Here is a 15590-nt window from a genome sequence, read left to right as displayed (position 1 = left end):
GGCTAGCTGGAGAAGCTAGGATACGCTAACTATGTTAGCACTGTCACTTAACTTAAATACTCAACAACGGAAGCAACAATGCAGAACTTAGCTGACAGATACGTGAACATAGATGAACACACACACACACACACACAGACCAGGTAACCGTGTGGCTGCCCCATTGCATGCTGGTCCATTTCCAGAGACATATCTAATTGTTTTCTTGTATTCCCAGGTCTCCTATGTCACAGAGCAGTTGTCTCCTATATCACAGAGCAGATGTCCTATATCACAGAGCAGGTCTCCTATATTACAGAGCAAGTCTCCTCTATCACTGAGCAGAAGTCTCCTATATCACAGAGCTATACAGACACACATACAGGAGACCTTCCTGTATCACAGAGCAGATGTCTCCTATATCACAGAGCAGATTTCTCCTATATCGCACAGCAGAAGTCTCTTATATCACAGAACAGAAGTCTCCTATATCACAGAGCTATACAGACACACATACAGGAGCCCTTCCTGTATCAGAGAGCAGATGTATCCTATATCACAGAGCAGGTCTCCTATATTACAGAGCAGATGTCTCCTATAGCTGCTCTCTAAGTCTGTAATTTCACCCCTGAGGGACAAATAAAGGATTATCTTATTTTATCACACAGCTGATATCTCCTATATCACAGAGGTGATATCTCCTATATCACAGAGCAGATGTCTCCTATATCTGACCCCCCCCTGCTCTCGTCTCCCCTCAGGACTACCGGGTGAACATCTTCCTCCGGCAGCAGTGGAACGACCCCCGGCTGGCCTACAGCGAGTACCCCGACGACTCTCTGGACCTGGACCCGTCCATGTTGGACTCCATCTGGAAACCCGACTTGTTCTTCGCCAACGAGAAGGGCGCCAACTTCCACGAGGTCACCACCGACAACAAGCTGCTGCGCATCTCTAAAAACGGCAACGTGCTGTACAGCATACGGTGAGCAGGGACGGCGCCGGAGCCTCGCTCGGCGGCTCGATGCCGCCGGGCCGCAGCTGTCCGGTCGGTCGTTTAAAAGAGATTTAACCGTAATGGAGAAAGTTTTAGAGCAGGAAAAAAGGAGTAAAAGGTAATGAGTCTGGAAGGTTATATTGAAACAATCGGTTATCAAACTATGATGGAGGAGAGAAGGCGGCGGCTCTGACTTCCTGTTTATTGCACTCTGAAGACCTTCGTCTTCATCTTTGTCTTCATCTTCATCTCTTGTTTCAGACTCTCATTGAGTTTATTTCCTCCTTTTTTTCTTTTCTTTTGCAAGATTCAAGACTCTGAGAGTTAAAGCTTCAGCCACAAAACCTATTAGCCCGCCTCCTCCTCCTCTTCCTCTTCCTCCTTTTCTTCCTCCTCCTCTTCCTCCTCCTCCTCCTCCTCCTCCTCCTTTATTGCCTCTGCTCGGGGGCGAATGAGAAGGAGACGCAGCAGCGACGGTAATCTACTCGGCCGGTTAGTATTCCGGCGGCGAGTCCGATCCGTTATCGCTCTCATTCTCTCGCCTCGCGTCCGGCAGGAGGGAGGAGGGGAGAGAGGAGGAGGAGGGGGGAGAACGAAGGGAGGAGGGGGGAAGAAGAGGAGGAGGGGGGAGAACGAAGGGAGAAGGGGGGAGAAGGAGAGGAGGGGGAGATTGGTCCTCTATAGATATCGTATCGTCAGAGAGAAGAAGGGATGAACCCGGCGCTCTCATTTGTTAACTTGACACAAGCGAGCTCTCCTCCTCCTCCTCCTCCTCTTCTTCCTGCTCTTCCTCCTCTTCCTCCTCCTCTGCTCTGGAACAGAAAGCACAGGAATCACCTGCAGGGTCGAGAGCTCGACTCCATCTGGATGGAAAGCAGGAAACGGGTTTTCTTTCCTTTCTTTTCTTTTCTTTTCTTTTCTTTCTGTGGAGGGTCAGCGTTCAGCTTTTCTGTTTCTTGATGCAGCAAACAGGAAAACCAGAGAGCTAAAGAAAGTGGGACATCTGTAGAGGCCTTGTCGTGTGCGTGTGTGCGTGTGTGTGTGTGTGTGTGTGTGTGTGTGTGTGTGTGTGTGTGTGTGTGTGTGTGTGTGTGTGTGTGTGTGCAACACACTCAGCATCCTGTCTGGGCTAACGATCTGCAAACGCTGCGAAGTATTGTACATCAGGCCGACTGGACATGTGTGTGTGTGTGTGTCTGTCTGTGTGTGTCTGTGCGTGTGTGTCTCTGGGTCCGTGTATATGTGTGTGTGTTCTGTGTGTGTGTGTGTGTGTGTGTGTGTAACACACTCAGCATCCTGTCTGGGCTAACGATCTGCAAACGCTGCAAAGTTTTGTACATCAGGCCGACTGGACATGTGTGAGTGTGTGTGTGAGTGTGTGTGTCTGGGTGTGTGTGTGTGTGTGTGTGTCTGTGTGTGTGTGTGTCCTGTTGGAGTGTGTGCAGCCACATCACCTCCCGCTCGTCGTGACAACCTGCTGACGGCTCCGACCTTTCCTTTATTTATTAATATTTATAATAGTTTTCTTACTTTAACTTTAATTTTACTTCATATTTAAGGACATGGACATGATGATGATGATGATGATGATGATGATGATGATGATGATGATGATGACGACAAGCTCCCTGTTTAAAACAGCATGCCACAAAGCATTATGGGGAATTATCAGCGCTCTGCGTCTGAAAGATCCGACTCGAAATAATGTAATAATTCATTCATAATTAAGTGGAACTATCAATTATTTTCAGTTTAAAAGCTTTAAAATGATTCATATACATTATATTTATTGTACAGAAGGCACCATGTATGAAAACACAGACACTTAAGATCCCTTAAATTAAGTACGCAGGCGGCGGTGAAGTCTGCCGTCGTGTTTCCAGCGGTGTGATGTTTCACTTCAAGATGATCGTCTTTCATTTCAGCAACGCAACGAATCAGTTACATCACCTTTTTTTTTGCCATTAATAATATCTGTAAAATATGATGAACAGATGAAGCCGGCGGCGTTTAAAACATAAATATAATAAATATAAAAGAAAGAGTCGTTTACTAAAACAGATGCTGAGTAAAGGAGTTCACAAATAATATAAAATATGAAATATTCTGTGTTTTTCTGCTGTTTTTATCAAACAAAAAGGGAGGAAAAGATGCATTCAGGGACTATTTTCACCGGCGTAATAATCAACATTTGGTGTATTTGTGGCAGTGGTTGGTGTGTTAGAGGTGATGGATGGATGGATGGATGGATGGATGGATGGATGGATGGATGGATGGATGGATGGATGGATGGATGGATGGATGGATGGATGGATGGATGGATGGATGGATGGATGGATGGATGGATGGATGGATGGATGGATGGATGGATGGATGGATGGATGGATGGATGGATGGATGGATGGATGGATTTATTTTGTATTGAAAAGAAATAAATGTATTTTATTTTTTTTCTATCACTTTTAAACACGACCTGATCTGACACTGCGGTGAGGTGGCCAGATGAGTTACACCGATACCGCTCTGGATAATCCTCTTAGTACTGAGTGTGTGTGTGTGTGTGTGTGTGTGTGTGTGTGTGTGTGTGTGTGTGTGTGTTTGCAGAATAACACTGATCCTGGCCTGTCCCATGGATCTGAAGAACTTCCCGATGGACGTCCAGACGTGCATCATGCAGCTGGAGAGCTGTGAGTCACCACACACACACACACACGCACACACGCACACACACGCACACACACACACACACACACACGCACACACACGCACACACACACACACACACACACACACACACACACACACACACACACAGATAATGATGTTGAATTCTTCTCTGGCCTTTCATAAAATCTGTCTAGTCGGCTACACTGAAGTCACCGTCGTTGCAGAGACTCGTGCTGCGTTCACAGCAAAAGAGTTGCAAATGTATTTTCGCAACACTTTATTTCTGAGTTAACTCGCTCGACTTCATGTCGTAAATTTGCGTCATTCGCCTTTTCACGGCGGAAAGGGGGCGTGGCTTCATTCAGTGAAAATGGGTATTATTTACGCCATCCACCATGGAAATAACGCAAAAGCGTTGTGAAAAAACAAATCTTTCGCAACGCTTTTTCGCCTCATTAGTATGGGAGCCCATTTCCGCACAAAAAACTAATCATAATTATGACAACAACAAAACAAAAAAAGTATGACAAAAAAAAAGACAAAAAAAGTATAATTATTTGTCATCATGATTTTTTTGTCATGACCTTTTTTGACAAAAAAAATAATAATAATAATGATGAAAAAAAAAAGTCGACCAAAAAAAAAAAAAAAGTATAATTTGTCATTGTGATTTTTTTTGTCATGACCTTTTTTGTTGTCATAATATTTTTCTTTTTTTTTTTTTGGGTTGACTTTTTTTGTTTAGTTGTTTTGGCGTTAATGGGCTTCCATACATCTGTGCCGCCCGGTGAAAAAATTTGCTTTTTCACAGCTTATCGCGTCCGTTTTGTCTGTTACTTTCTTCTTCTTCTTCTTCTTCTTCTTCTTCTTCTTCTTCTTCTTCTTCTTCTTCTTCTTCTCCTTCTCCTTCTTCTTCTTCTTCTTCTTCTTCTTCTTCTTCTTCTTCTTCTTCTTCTTCTTCTTCTTCATAACAAGTTAAATAAATGTATCGGGCCGGTGATTTGAGTGATCGCTGGTAAAAAAAAAAAAAGAAACAGCGAAACATCAGGAAGTAGCAGAATGTACAGCTCTCTCTCTGGGCGACCCCTTGACCCCCACCAGAGACAGAAAGCTCATCTTCATCTTCCTCCTCCTCACAAACCCCCCCCCCTCCGGTCTAACCTCGCTCTCCCCTCCAGTCGGCTACACCATGAACGACCTCATATTCGAGTGGGACGAGAAGGGAGCGGTGCAGGTGGCCGACGGGTTGACGCTGCCTCAGTTCCTGCTCAAGGAGGAGAAGGACCTGCGCTACTGCACCAAGCACTACAACACAGGTGAGTCCGCTCCGCCTCTCCTCCGGCCTCCATCTTCAATCTCCATCTCTTCTGGAGGTTGTTAGGACTCGTTTGTGTTGCCAGTTGAGAGACGTGAGGGATTGAGTCGAATGCAACATTAACTGTGAGTCGAAATTACTAAAAATTAGCACCGAGCGAGGTCGCAGGGAGCTCAGCTCGGGAACAGGGTTACATTAGTAACTTGCTCGGCGGAGCGACGGAGACTCTGGAGATGCTGGTGTGCAGCTGGAGGCTTTAAATCAGAAGGGTGCGCTTGATTTGTGATGCGGAGAGAGGAGTGGATGTCTTGAGATGAAAAGTACAAACAAGCCTCCATCTTTGTTTGTCTTTCTTTATCGTTCCTTCGTTCTCACGTCGTCGCGTCTCTCTCTTTCTCTCTTCTCAGTCCTTTCTTTCTTTTCTCATCAAGCGACCGGCGTTTCTTTCCTCTCCCTCCTTTTTCTATTTGCCTTCTATTTCTCTCCAGGATTTACGATGTAGAAAGGAAGGAGGAGCGATGGAGGAGAGAGACGGGGAGAGGGAATCAAGAGGAGCAGAAGAGGGAGGGATGTTTCCGTCTAATGAACGGAGGAAAGATCTAAATTCAGAATCCCAGATTCTTTGAGATGCGAAGGAGACGCTGCACGTCAGAGACACAAATCCTCTCTTTTATATTTCATTATTTCATCCTTCGCTTCCAGTGTGACTCAGAGAGGAGCGAGAAAAAAACACACTGTGCGCTGCGAAGTTTGTTTCAGCTACAAACTCCAAAATAACAGTTTTTTCAGAATAAAAGTTTTATATGTGTACATATTAATTCAAACAATATATATTTTAGGACTAACTTAACTGCGCTCTCAGTTACATTTCGAGGGAAACGTATAACAAAACTTCAAAATAAAAGAGGTGAGCAAAACAATGAAAACGAGATTGCTTCCTGCACTCGAAACCTTTCAAAATAAATCAATAAGGTTCACAAAAAATGTAAAATGATATTGACGTATTGCAAATTAGAGATTAAAGAGACTTAGAGGATAAAGCTGTTGCTTAATGAAGGGATTTATGACCAACGCTTGTAATGCTATTTAATGTCTATGCTTTTATTTTGAAATATACTTCATCGTTCAGACTTTCTCTTCCAGAATAGCGGCTTTATTCTGAAAATCCACGCTCCAAACGCAACGCGATCATGCGTTGGGTCATGAGGGCGTGTACGGCCAACGCCGACGTCACTTCAATGTTTACCAATTTAATTATTATGGTCTGTAGAAAAACTGTGATGCGAGTTTTCGTGTCAATAAATCTCAAAAACAAAACTTTCAAGGAATTTTTCTTCCGCAAAATTACAAAAATGACAGGTCGTAGTGAGATCCATCTCCGGGTGTGTGTGTGTGTGTGTGTGTGTGTGTGTGTGTGTGTGTGTGTGTGTGCGCGCAGCAGGATGATGATTAGTTCAGATTCTGAGCCATCACTCACACAGAGGTTGACGGCTGCTGTCGCCGCTGAGCAGATGAACGATCCACCTCCAGACGAGGAGCCTTGACACGACTCAGCCACACACACACACACACACACACACACACACACACACGCACGCACACACACACACACACACACACACACACACACACACTGTGCACGCACATCAGAGACAATGAGGTAATAATCCTCCGCTTTGTTATATAAATTCTGCTTGCAGTCGCTGGATCTCATGTCACGCCCTTTTATGGTGTTTCCTGTTTGAACCGCATTTCGTCAGCTTGTGACGAATGCCGTGTTATTGCAGTGGACCTGGTTGTTGTTGTTGTTGTTGTCAGGGGGTGAATGAAGCAATAATGTACTCGAGGCAGTACTGTATCGTCAATAATGTACTGTTCAAGGCTGTTAGGCCCTCCCGCCATAACAACACCTTGAACTGTACATTATTGTCGATACAGTACTGCCTCGAGTACATTATTGCTTTTATTATACCTGTGACATTATGAATAGTAACAGGAGTACTTGTACAACAGGAGTACTCGGTTATATTTGTGCAACAGAAGTACTTGGTTGTGTTTATAGAAGTACAGTAAATATAAAAACTTGCCAAAAAGCTGAAAGAGGAATAAAACGACGATAACGAGTGAAAATCTTTTCTTCACGTGATTTCTTATATTTTTCTCTTTGCTCCTCTTTTACGACTCTCTGTTTGTGTGTGTGTGTGTGTGTGTGTGTGTGTGTGTGTGTGTGTGTGTGTGTTTGTGTGTTTGTGTGTGTGTTTGTGCACACGCCTTGCTGCTTCCCAATCAAGCATTAAGAGGGAATTAAGGTGTCGTTTCTACTCCGAATTATTAGCTGCAGTCGATTGTGAGAGAGAGAGAGAGAGAGAGAGAGAGAGAGAGAGAGAGAGAGAGAGAGAGAGAGAGAGAGAGAGAGAGAGAGAGAGAGAGAGAGAGAGAGAGAGAGAGAGAGAGAGAGAGAGAAAGAGAGAGAGAGAGAGAATTTACCTGCTTTGTCTGTCTCTCTCCTCCTTCTGCTCGTCTCTCTCATTGACTGCTGTCTTTTTTATTTCTTTCCCTCCATCCACACACACACACACACACACACACACACACACACACACCTACACACACACCTACACACACACACACACACACACACACACACACACACACACACACAGAAAGAAAAAGCCCTGTTTGAAATACTAATTCCTCTTCCTGCTGCATTGCAGGACGTTCTGGTTTATGAGAACGTTTCTGACTTTATGGAATAATTCTACGGTGAACTCTTTAAATCTTAACAAATAATAATGAATAAAAGGAATATTATGGTTATGAAAAACTAAATAATTGTCTCTAGACTTGTCTTTAAACTTAAACATCTTTAAACTCTGACTGGACTTTCTGCTTTGTGTTTTTATGAAAACACAAAGTTTTGATTTGAACAAAAGACGTAAAATCTGTTGTTTGAGTCGTAGCTCTGTGAGCTAACCGCTAACGATGATGTCATAGGGACGGCTAGCAGGAAGTGTTTGTGGTCAACTAACATCTGTTAACTAGCACTGAACACACACACACACACACACACACACAACTGGAGAGGATTCTGTACACGCCAGAGGGAGACACACAACTGCACACACACACACTCTCACACACCTACACACACACACACACACACAGTGAGAGGCCCGGCTGAATAATTTCAATCTTCTTATCAGATGGAAAAAATGGACAGCACTTAAACGCCCTGAAGTGTATCACAGCTATAAATCAAGTCCAACACATCGACTCTCCTCCTCCTCTTCCTCCTCTTCCTCCTCTCCCTCCTCCTCCTCTTCCTCTTCCTTCTCCTCCTGCATTTCTTCCATCATTCCTCCCGTCCTCTCACATCTTCTCCTCCTCTCTCCTCTCTTCAACGTCACATTTCCTCCTCTCTCCTTCACTCGCCTTTCTGCCCCTCCTCTTCCTCCTCCTCCTCCTCTTCCTCTCCTCTCCAGTCGTCCGGGGTTAACTCTAATTGATGAGGCTGCCGTCCATTGATCTCCTTTGATTAAATGGACGGTCGGCCATCTTGCTCTCTGGCTCATTTCATCACAGACTCGTCTGCGGTGTGGAAATGTGTCGCAGATTGTCCTCGTTGGTTTTGTTCAGTACGACTTTGTGTGTGTTTGTACATGTGCGACAAACTTCCATCAGAAAATGGGGATGAATGTGAGTCATCTCCTCAAAAACGAGTGGCGACTTAAACAGATGTCGTTAAAGGAGCTTTTTTTGAAATGAGTCTGACTCCCGAGTGTGAGGATCCGTTTGCCGGACGCTGGAGTTCAGGGTTCTTCAGAGACGTCGTGCACACGTGTGCACGTGGACACGCGATCCCGGATCGGTGTCCGCGTGGCGTCGAGGTTCACGGATTACAACCCGGCCCTCCTGCGTTCAGAAGAAGCCCCTCAACACGCCGCGTGAAGGCGACGCAGCAGCGTGAACACGTGTCGTCCAGATGGTGCGGCCAGCACGCCGCACGGTGGCTCGCTGTGAGAGTGTGTGAGTGTGTGTGTGTGTGTGTGTGAGTGAGAGAGTGTGTGTGTGAGTGAGGGTGTGTGTGAGAGTGTGTGTGTAAGTGTGTGTGAGAGGACATTGAAAAGTGCTTCAGATACGAGTATAAATGAACTCTATAGTACCTACACTGTAAAAAAAAAAGTCAAATAAAAAAACGTAAAATTAAGGTGAAATTTCGAGATTATCTGTAAATTAACATTTAAGTATTATGCTAATAATGACATTTTTTTAAATGTTTGTACAGAAAAACGACTAAACTATTATTTATACAGTATTTTTTACTGCTTTCTTAAATTACATACAAATTCATATAAAACAATTATTTCGCTGCAAAACCTTGAATGAAAACTTCCGTGAATTTTTTTACCGTTTATTTGAATTTTTGTAATTTTACAGAGTTTTCTATATAATAATAATTTTAAAAAATCTGAAAAAAAAATGTAAAAATTTTGAGTAATTTTTCGTGAAATTAGGATTTGTTTTTTACAGTGCACCCTTTAGTTTCTTCAGACTTATTTGAAGTCTTCTTGACATCAGCCCTCAGCTCCTGGTGGAATCTCTCCTCCTGGTTTTAATCTGCTCGGTCGCCGTCACGCCGCGATGTTGAAACACGCCGTGTGGCCGAATCCACAGAAGGTTTCCGCGGCTTTGGCGGTCGCTAAACCCGCGATTACGAGACACAAAGGAACGAAGCGCCTCAAAGGGGGAATTGCTCCCGAGCTGCGTATTGAAACGAGGTAATGAGCAGACATCTTCTGGGCCAGAACGAGCCCCTTTTCTATGCTGAAGGTCACGCAGAGCCGCAGTGAAACGATTCCCGTCTTCAGAGAGTTGTTGGAGAACCGGAGGACATTTACAGCCAAAGCGACAGACTGTTTCATTTCCTTCCAGATTGTGAGGGCGGCCTCGTCCAGGCTGAACGCTTCTTTTGTCTTTTTCTCTCCGCCGTCGTTCCGCCCACTGCGTTCTTGGCAATATTTATAATTTGACTCGCGGATATTTTCAATCGTACAACAACAACAAAAAAGGCAAATTCTGCTTTTCACGGTGCCGTCATCGTGAAATTTAGAAGTCTTCAGTTTAGTTTCACTTTAGCCGTCGCTATCTTGGTTTTTGGATGTCGCCATCTTGCTTTTTGGCTGTCGCCATCTTGTTTCTTGGATGTCGCCATCTTGTTTCTTGGCTGTCGCCATCTTGCTTTTTTGCGGTCGCCATCTTGGTTTTTGACTGTCGACATCTTGCTTTTTTGCGGTCGCCATCTTGCTTTTTAGCCGTCGCCATCTTGGTTTTTGACTGTCACCATCTTGGTTTTTGGCCGTCGCCATCTTGGTTTTTGACTGTCGCCATCTTGGTTTTTAGCTGTCACCATCTTGGTTTTTGACTGTCGCCATCTTGCTTTTTAGCCGTCGCCATCTTGGTTTTTGACTGTCACCATCTTGGTTTTTAGCCGTCACCATCTTGGTTTTTGACTGTTGCCATCTTGGTTTTCAGCCGTCACCATCTTGGTTTTTGACTGTCGCCATCTTGCTTTTTAGCCGTCGCCATCTTGGTTTTTGGTGACACAGGAAGGACAGAGCTAAGAACAACCAAGATATGTTTAGGGGTCACTAAAGTGTAAAGATTAACGTCCATGAAGTAAAAATAGTTAAAGTTATAACACAAAAACACAAAACCTGCCAATCACCTCGTAGCCCCGCCCCTAAAGCGTCCCCTGCTTTATGGTCTGTTTGACTCTAAATGACCATAATGTACTAAATGAGCATCATGCTGTATAGAAGAAGACTTGAAACTAGAGAGAGAGACCACCGTGATGCATTCTTTGTGAATTTGGCACTGAATTAAATCCGACAAATGTATGATTTCACAACTTTTGCTCATCGTGGGTTCAACAACTTTCAGCTCCACATCACAGACATATTATTCTCTCTCTCTCTCTCTGACTGTATCCGGCAGTGTGAACCCCCCAAAATAAGCCACCTGCTGTGTTTGTGTTCCAGTATTTATCTTGTTGGGTTCCATTTGATATTCTGCAAAGCCGAGCATTTGTGTCGCTCTGATTTCCCGCCGGTGATTTACACTTTGGCTTAGCGTGAGCGCCGAAGACGAGATGACATTTTGTCTCAGAAAGCTGTCATCTTCCGTCGCCGGTCGGGCGCCGCTTCTCTCCCCCTCCGGCTCATCCTCCTTTTTACTGCCAGTGCTCTAATCCCCTTCTCTCTCTCTCTTTCTGGATCACTCCTTTTAATGTAAACCTCTGTCTCATCAGCTCCACCTGTTTGTTTGTTTCCAAGTGACGAGACTGTCGCTGTTCAGAGGAAGATAATAGACAAAAGGACAATGAAAAGAAGATTTTTCTTCAGAGCAAAGTTGCAAATTCAGTTAATTTCCCAAAGAGAAACCTCGTGAGACGACAGGATTGGCTCTCGTTATGAAGCGGAAACCTCTTTCTTTTCCTTTTTAATTGTTTAAAAACTTTGCACATATACTCTTAACATATGGATCTATGTTATGTATAAAATTCTGATAGTTACAATAAGAAAATACAACTTAATTCAAAAAGTTTTGCAAAATATATATATTTTTTGCCTTTTCTGTGCATCACAAACAAATATACCAGTAACACATATATGAACTTATTACATATATATTCCCAAGGTTTTCTGTATGTTATACCTTTTTAAATTATCCAAATATTTCTTGTGGTTGAGGAGATAATAAGAATTTAATTTGGGTATATTAACCAGTCGGAAGTTGTAAATAATAATAAAGGGTTTTTTTTTACTTTCATTTTGAACCCTGATTTTCTTTAAAAATAAATCTTTAATGCTCCGAATTTACACAACCTCATATACCCTCTTGTTATTTTGTTTGGCAGAAGTTTACTTTTTATAATACAAAAAAATGTAATTGCCGACCAGCATTAGTTCCTCATTATGAAATCTGCGTAGTCATCATTAAATTAATTGGCGTGTTGAGTCTTTTATATAAAGAGCAAAGAGCTTCTGTTTCATGAGCTCACCATTTCCTGCTCAGAGATGAATCCCACGATTCAAACAACTATTCCTCCTGACTTCCTTCTGTACAAACGACAAACACACACTGCGGCTTAAAGCGGAAGATTTCCACCAATGGGTTTTTTCCTTGTGTGTGTGTGTGTGTGAGTGTGTGTGTGTGTGTGTGTGTGCTTAAAAATGTCCAAGAATAAATAATAAAAAAGGGTCAAACGCCCGAGTTAACTCGGACATTAATGAGTCTGATAGATGTTGGAGTAAAGCTCGGCGTGTGTGTGTGTGTGTGTGTGTGTGTGTGTGTGTGTGTGTGTGTGTGTGTGTGTGAACAGAGGTTATTCGCGGTCCTTTCATTTGAGTCGTCTGCTGATGTTTGTTCTCGGTCCACAGGGAGGATCGAGGACGATGTTGACAGTGATGATGGATTCAATGAAGCGGGCGTCCAGAGCTAGTGCGACTAGCCGTGTGTGTGTCTGCGTGTGTGTGTGTGTGCGTGTGTGTGTGTGTGTGTGTCCAATAAAACAGCAGGGATATTTCAGCTTGTTCCCCCTGTGGAATGAGAATTTTGGGGTATTTGTCACGTAACTTTCAGACTTCAGTAACGGCACATTTCGGTTTGGTTGCTCACTTTGTCGCAGTTTATGTCCAATTTCGACTGTTTGTAACTTGTGGAAATTTATACTTTTGGATTAAAAACACATGAAATGAGGAGATTATTATTATTATTTAAATATCAAACAAACCGTTGTTTTAGGAGACGTTGTAAAAGTCGGGTTACAAGCTGCTCCTACCTTCAGTGGGTGTCCTTGCTGTAGAAAGCTAGCGCTGCTGCTAGCTCCCCGCTGTAGCAAGCTAGTGCTGCTGCTAGCTCCCCGCTAGCCGCTGCTGCTACTGCCCGCATGTAGCCGGGGCTGGTCCCGCTAACTTTGATGGTTGTCAGGGAACTAGCGCTAGCTTGCGGAGAGCTATTGAAGAGCTAGCTGAGCGCTAGCAGAAAGCTAATGGAGAACTAGCACGGAGCTAGTGAAGACACCCACCAATGGTCGTAGCGGCTTTTACAGTATTGGTTTTTCTATCGCCTGGATTCCTTCTTTCTCTCTCCAAATGCTTCAGCCTCCATCTTTGCTTCCTCTCTTTTAATGAAACCTCTTCCTCCTTGCCCCCCCCCCCCCCCCCGCCACCCCACCGTCCAGGTAAATTCACCTGCATCGAGGCTCGCTTCCACCTGGAGCGTCAGATGGGCTACTACCTGATCCAGATGTACATCCCCTCGCTGCTCATCGTCATCCTGTCCTGGGTCTCCTTCTGGATCAACATGGACGCCGCGCCCGCCCGCGTGGGTCTGGGCATCACCACCGTGCTGACCATGACCACGCAGAGCTCCGGGTCCAGAGCCTCGCTGCCCAAGGTGAGACGAATCCAACGCACCTTTCACTGCCGCGCTCTTTCCCAGGAAATCCTAAAAATGGTTTATTGCATTTCCAGTTTAAACCCTAAAGCCTTTTTCTTGATTTTACATAATTTCTTAAATTCACTTTTTAAAGGCACTTGAAAAAATGAGATACATAACCATGTTTTACATTAAAAAACTTCCAGAACAATCTCAGCTCTCTATATAATGAGGCACCATTGTCATACGTGTAAAGTGATAGTATAGCTGAACATATCTCTGAAAAATTTAAGTTTGATTTTTAAAAATTCTTCATATCTCTTGTGAAAACAAAACTTTACTTATGTGGACGAACTGTTTTGGTGATGGACATTAGTTTAGCAAAGGTCTTATGTTCCCAAAAGCAGTTAAATATATGAATAAAATGATATATACATGTAAATAAATGTCTAATACTAAATGTTGTTGACTAGTGAGCTTTAACGGTGTTAGCTGGTAGCTAGCTGTTACCCCCTGCTTCCAGTCTTTATGCTAAGCTAGGCTAATTGCACAATTAATATTAATAGTGTTTACCAAAATACAACAATACAAAGATATTACAGTGAGACCAGCGATCCGATAAGAAATCAAAAGTAAAAAACAGACTTTTGTGAAAATCAGCCGAGTGATGAAAACATCTTTTCATTAAGAATAAATCTCAAGCGAACTTTGATATTTATCCAGTTTCGAACAATTATTTCATAGGAATTGTTTTGTGGATGTTTTGAAGCTTCGAGTTCGACACTTTGTCCGTCGCCATCTTGGTTTTCTGAAACCAGAAAATGGAAGAAGAGGAAGAGGAAGAGAGAGCTTCATACGCAGACATTTAGAGATGAAATCAAAGCTTTAAAGAGGGAAAGGTGAGAGAGGAGAGAGAGGAGGAAGAAGGGCGAGGGAATAGAAAACGTTTCGATGAAGGTGGAGGGGAAGCGGAACAAAGAGGGACACAGATGGAGAAATGAGAGAAATGGCGATCAACAGAAGTTGAAATCAAAGATCAGAAAAATAACTTTTTTGAAACACCGAGAGGAATCTTCTCCTGCGAGGGATTTTCAGATTAAAGGGAGGAGGAAGAGAAGAGGAGAAACGGCCAGACTTTGCGTGAGCTAGGATTGTATAATTATGTCCAGGGAAGCTGTAATCCCCAGCACACACACACACACACACACACACACACACACACACACACACACACACACACACACACACACACACACACAGTGTTTGTTGACATTAGGTGCTTCATGCGCTCTAAAAATTGAACAAGTGAACCGTGATTCCTCTGCAGTTCAGCTGTCACAATAATGATCACACAGCACAGCTGAGCTTAGGTGGGCATACTGCTCACACACACACACACACACACACACACACACACACACACACACACACACACGCGTAGTACATCTGACGGTGTGTGTGATTGATAGTAGTCGCACACTTATAAACACTCGGCTTGCCTCACGCGTCGCAGAGGAGGGATGCACCGTGTCAGGAGGAGGGTATGAGGAAAGGAGGTAAGGAAGGAGGAGGAGGAGGAGAAGTGAGGAAGGGGATAAGGAAAGGAAGGAGGAATGAGATGAGGAAAGGAGGTAAGGGAGAAGGAGGAATGATGAGGAAATGAGTTAAGGGAGGAAGGAGGAGCGATTATGAAGGTGATTAGGGAAGAAGGTAAGGAAGGAGGGTCAAAGAGGAAGGAGAGGAAAGGAGGTAAGGAAGGAGAGGAGAGGAAAGGTCACAGTTTGAGAGATTTCAAGCAGATGATGTAAATGTCATCACCTCGCTGCAACACAATAAACCTTCAAGGGTTGAAAGCAACAAAACGACACAACGTGAGTCTGAAATGTGGAAAGGTTCTGGTCTTAAAGGGTTCTGGTCTAAAGAGTTCTGGTCTTAAAGGGTTCTGGTCTAAAGGGTTCTGGTCTTAAGGGGTTCTGGTCTTAAAGGGTTCTGGTCTAAAGGGTTCTGGTCTTAAGAGGTTCTGGTCTTAAAGGGTTCTGGTTTTAAGGGGTTCTGGTCTAAAGGGTTCTGGTCTTAAAGGGTTCTGGTCTAAAGGGGTTCTGGTCTTAAAGGGTTCTGGTCTAAAGGGTTCTGGTCTTAAAGGGTTCTGGTCTAAAGGGTTCTGGTCTTAAGGGGTTATGGTCTTAAAGGGTT

At 43.8% G+C, this 15590-nt stretch overlaps 1 protein-coding gene across 2 annotated transcripts in view; it reads left to right on the top strand.

Annotated features, from left to right (window-relative positions):
• glra1 (glycine receptor, alpha 1) overlaps positions 1–15590 on the top strand; it is a 97472-nt gene that overhangs the window by 59107 nt on the left and 22775 nt on the right. For both annotated transcript variants that reach the window (XM_068572127.1, XM_068572136.1), the window contains 4 exons: positions 741–964; positions 3581–3663; positions 4822–4959; positions 13201–13415. In XM_068572127.1, coding sequence (XP_068428228.1) covers positions 741–964; positions 3581–3663; positions 4822–4959; positions 13201–13415 — 660 coding nt within the window. The remainder of the gene's footprint in view (positions 1–740; positions 965–3580; positions 3664–4821; positions 4960–13200; positions 13416–15590) is intronic.

This window comes from Clinocottus analis, unplaced genomic scaffold (assembly GCF_023055335.1).
Source record: "Clinocottus analis isolate CAN_PGR_092001 unplaced genomic scaffold, fCliAna1.0.p SCAF_1, whole genome shotgun sequence".
Classification (NCBI taxonomy): domain Eukaryota; kingdom Metazoa; phylum Chordata; class Actinopteri; order Perciformes; family Cottidae; genus Clinocottus; species Clinocottus analis.
The sequence above is the reverse complement of the archived record's forward strand: the minus strand, read 5'-3'. Positions and strand labels throughout refer to the sequence as shown.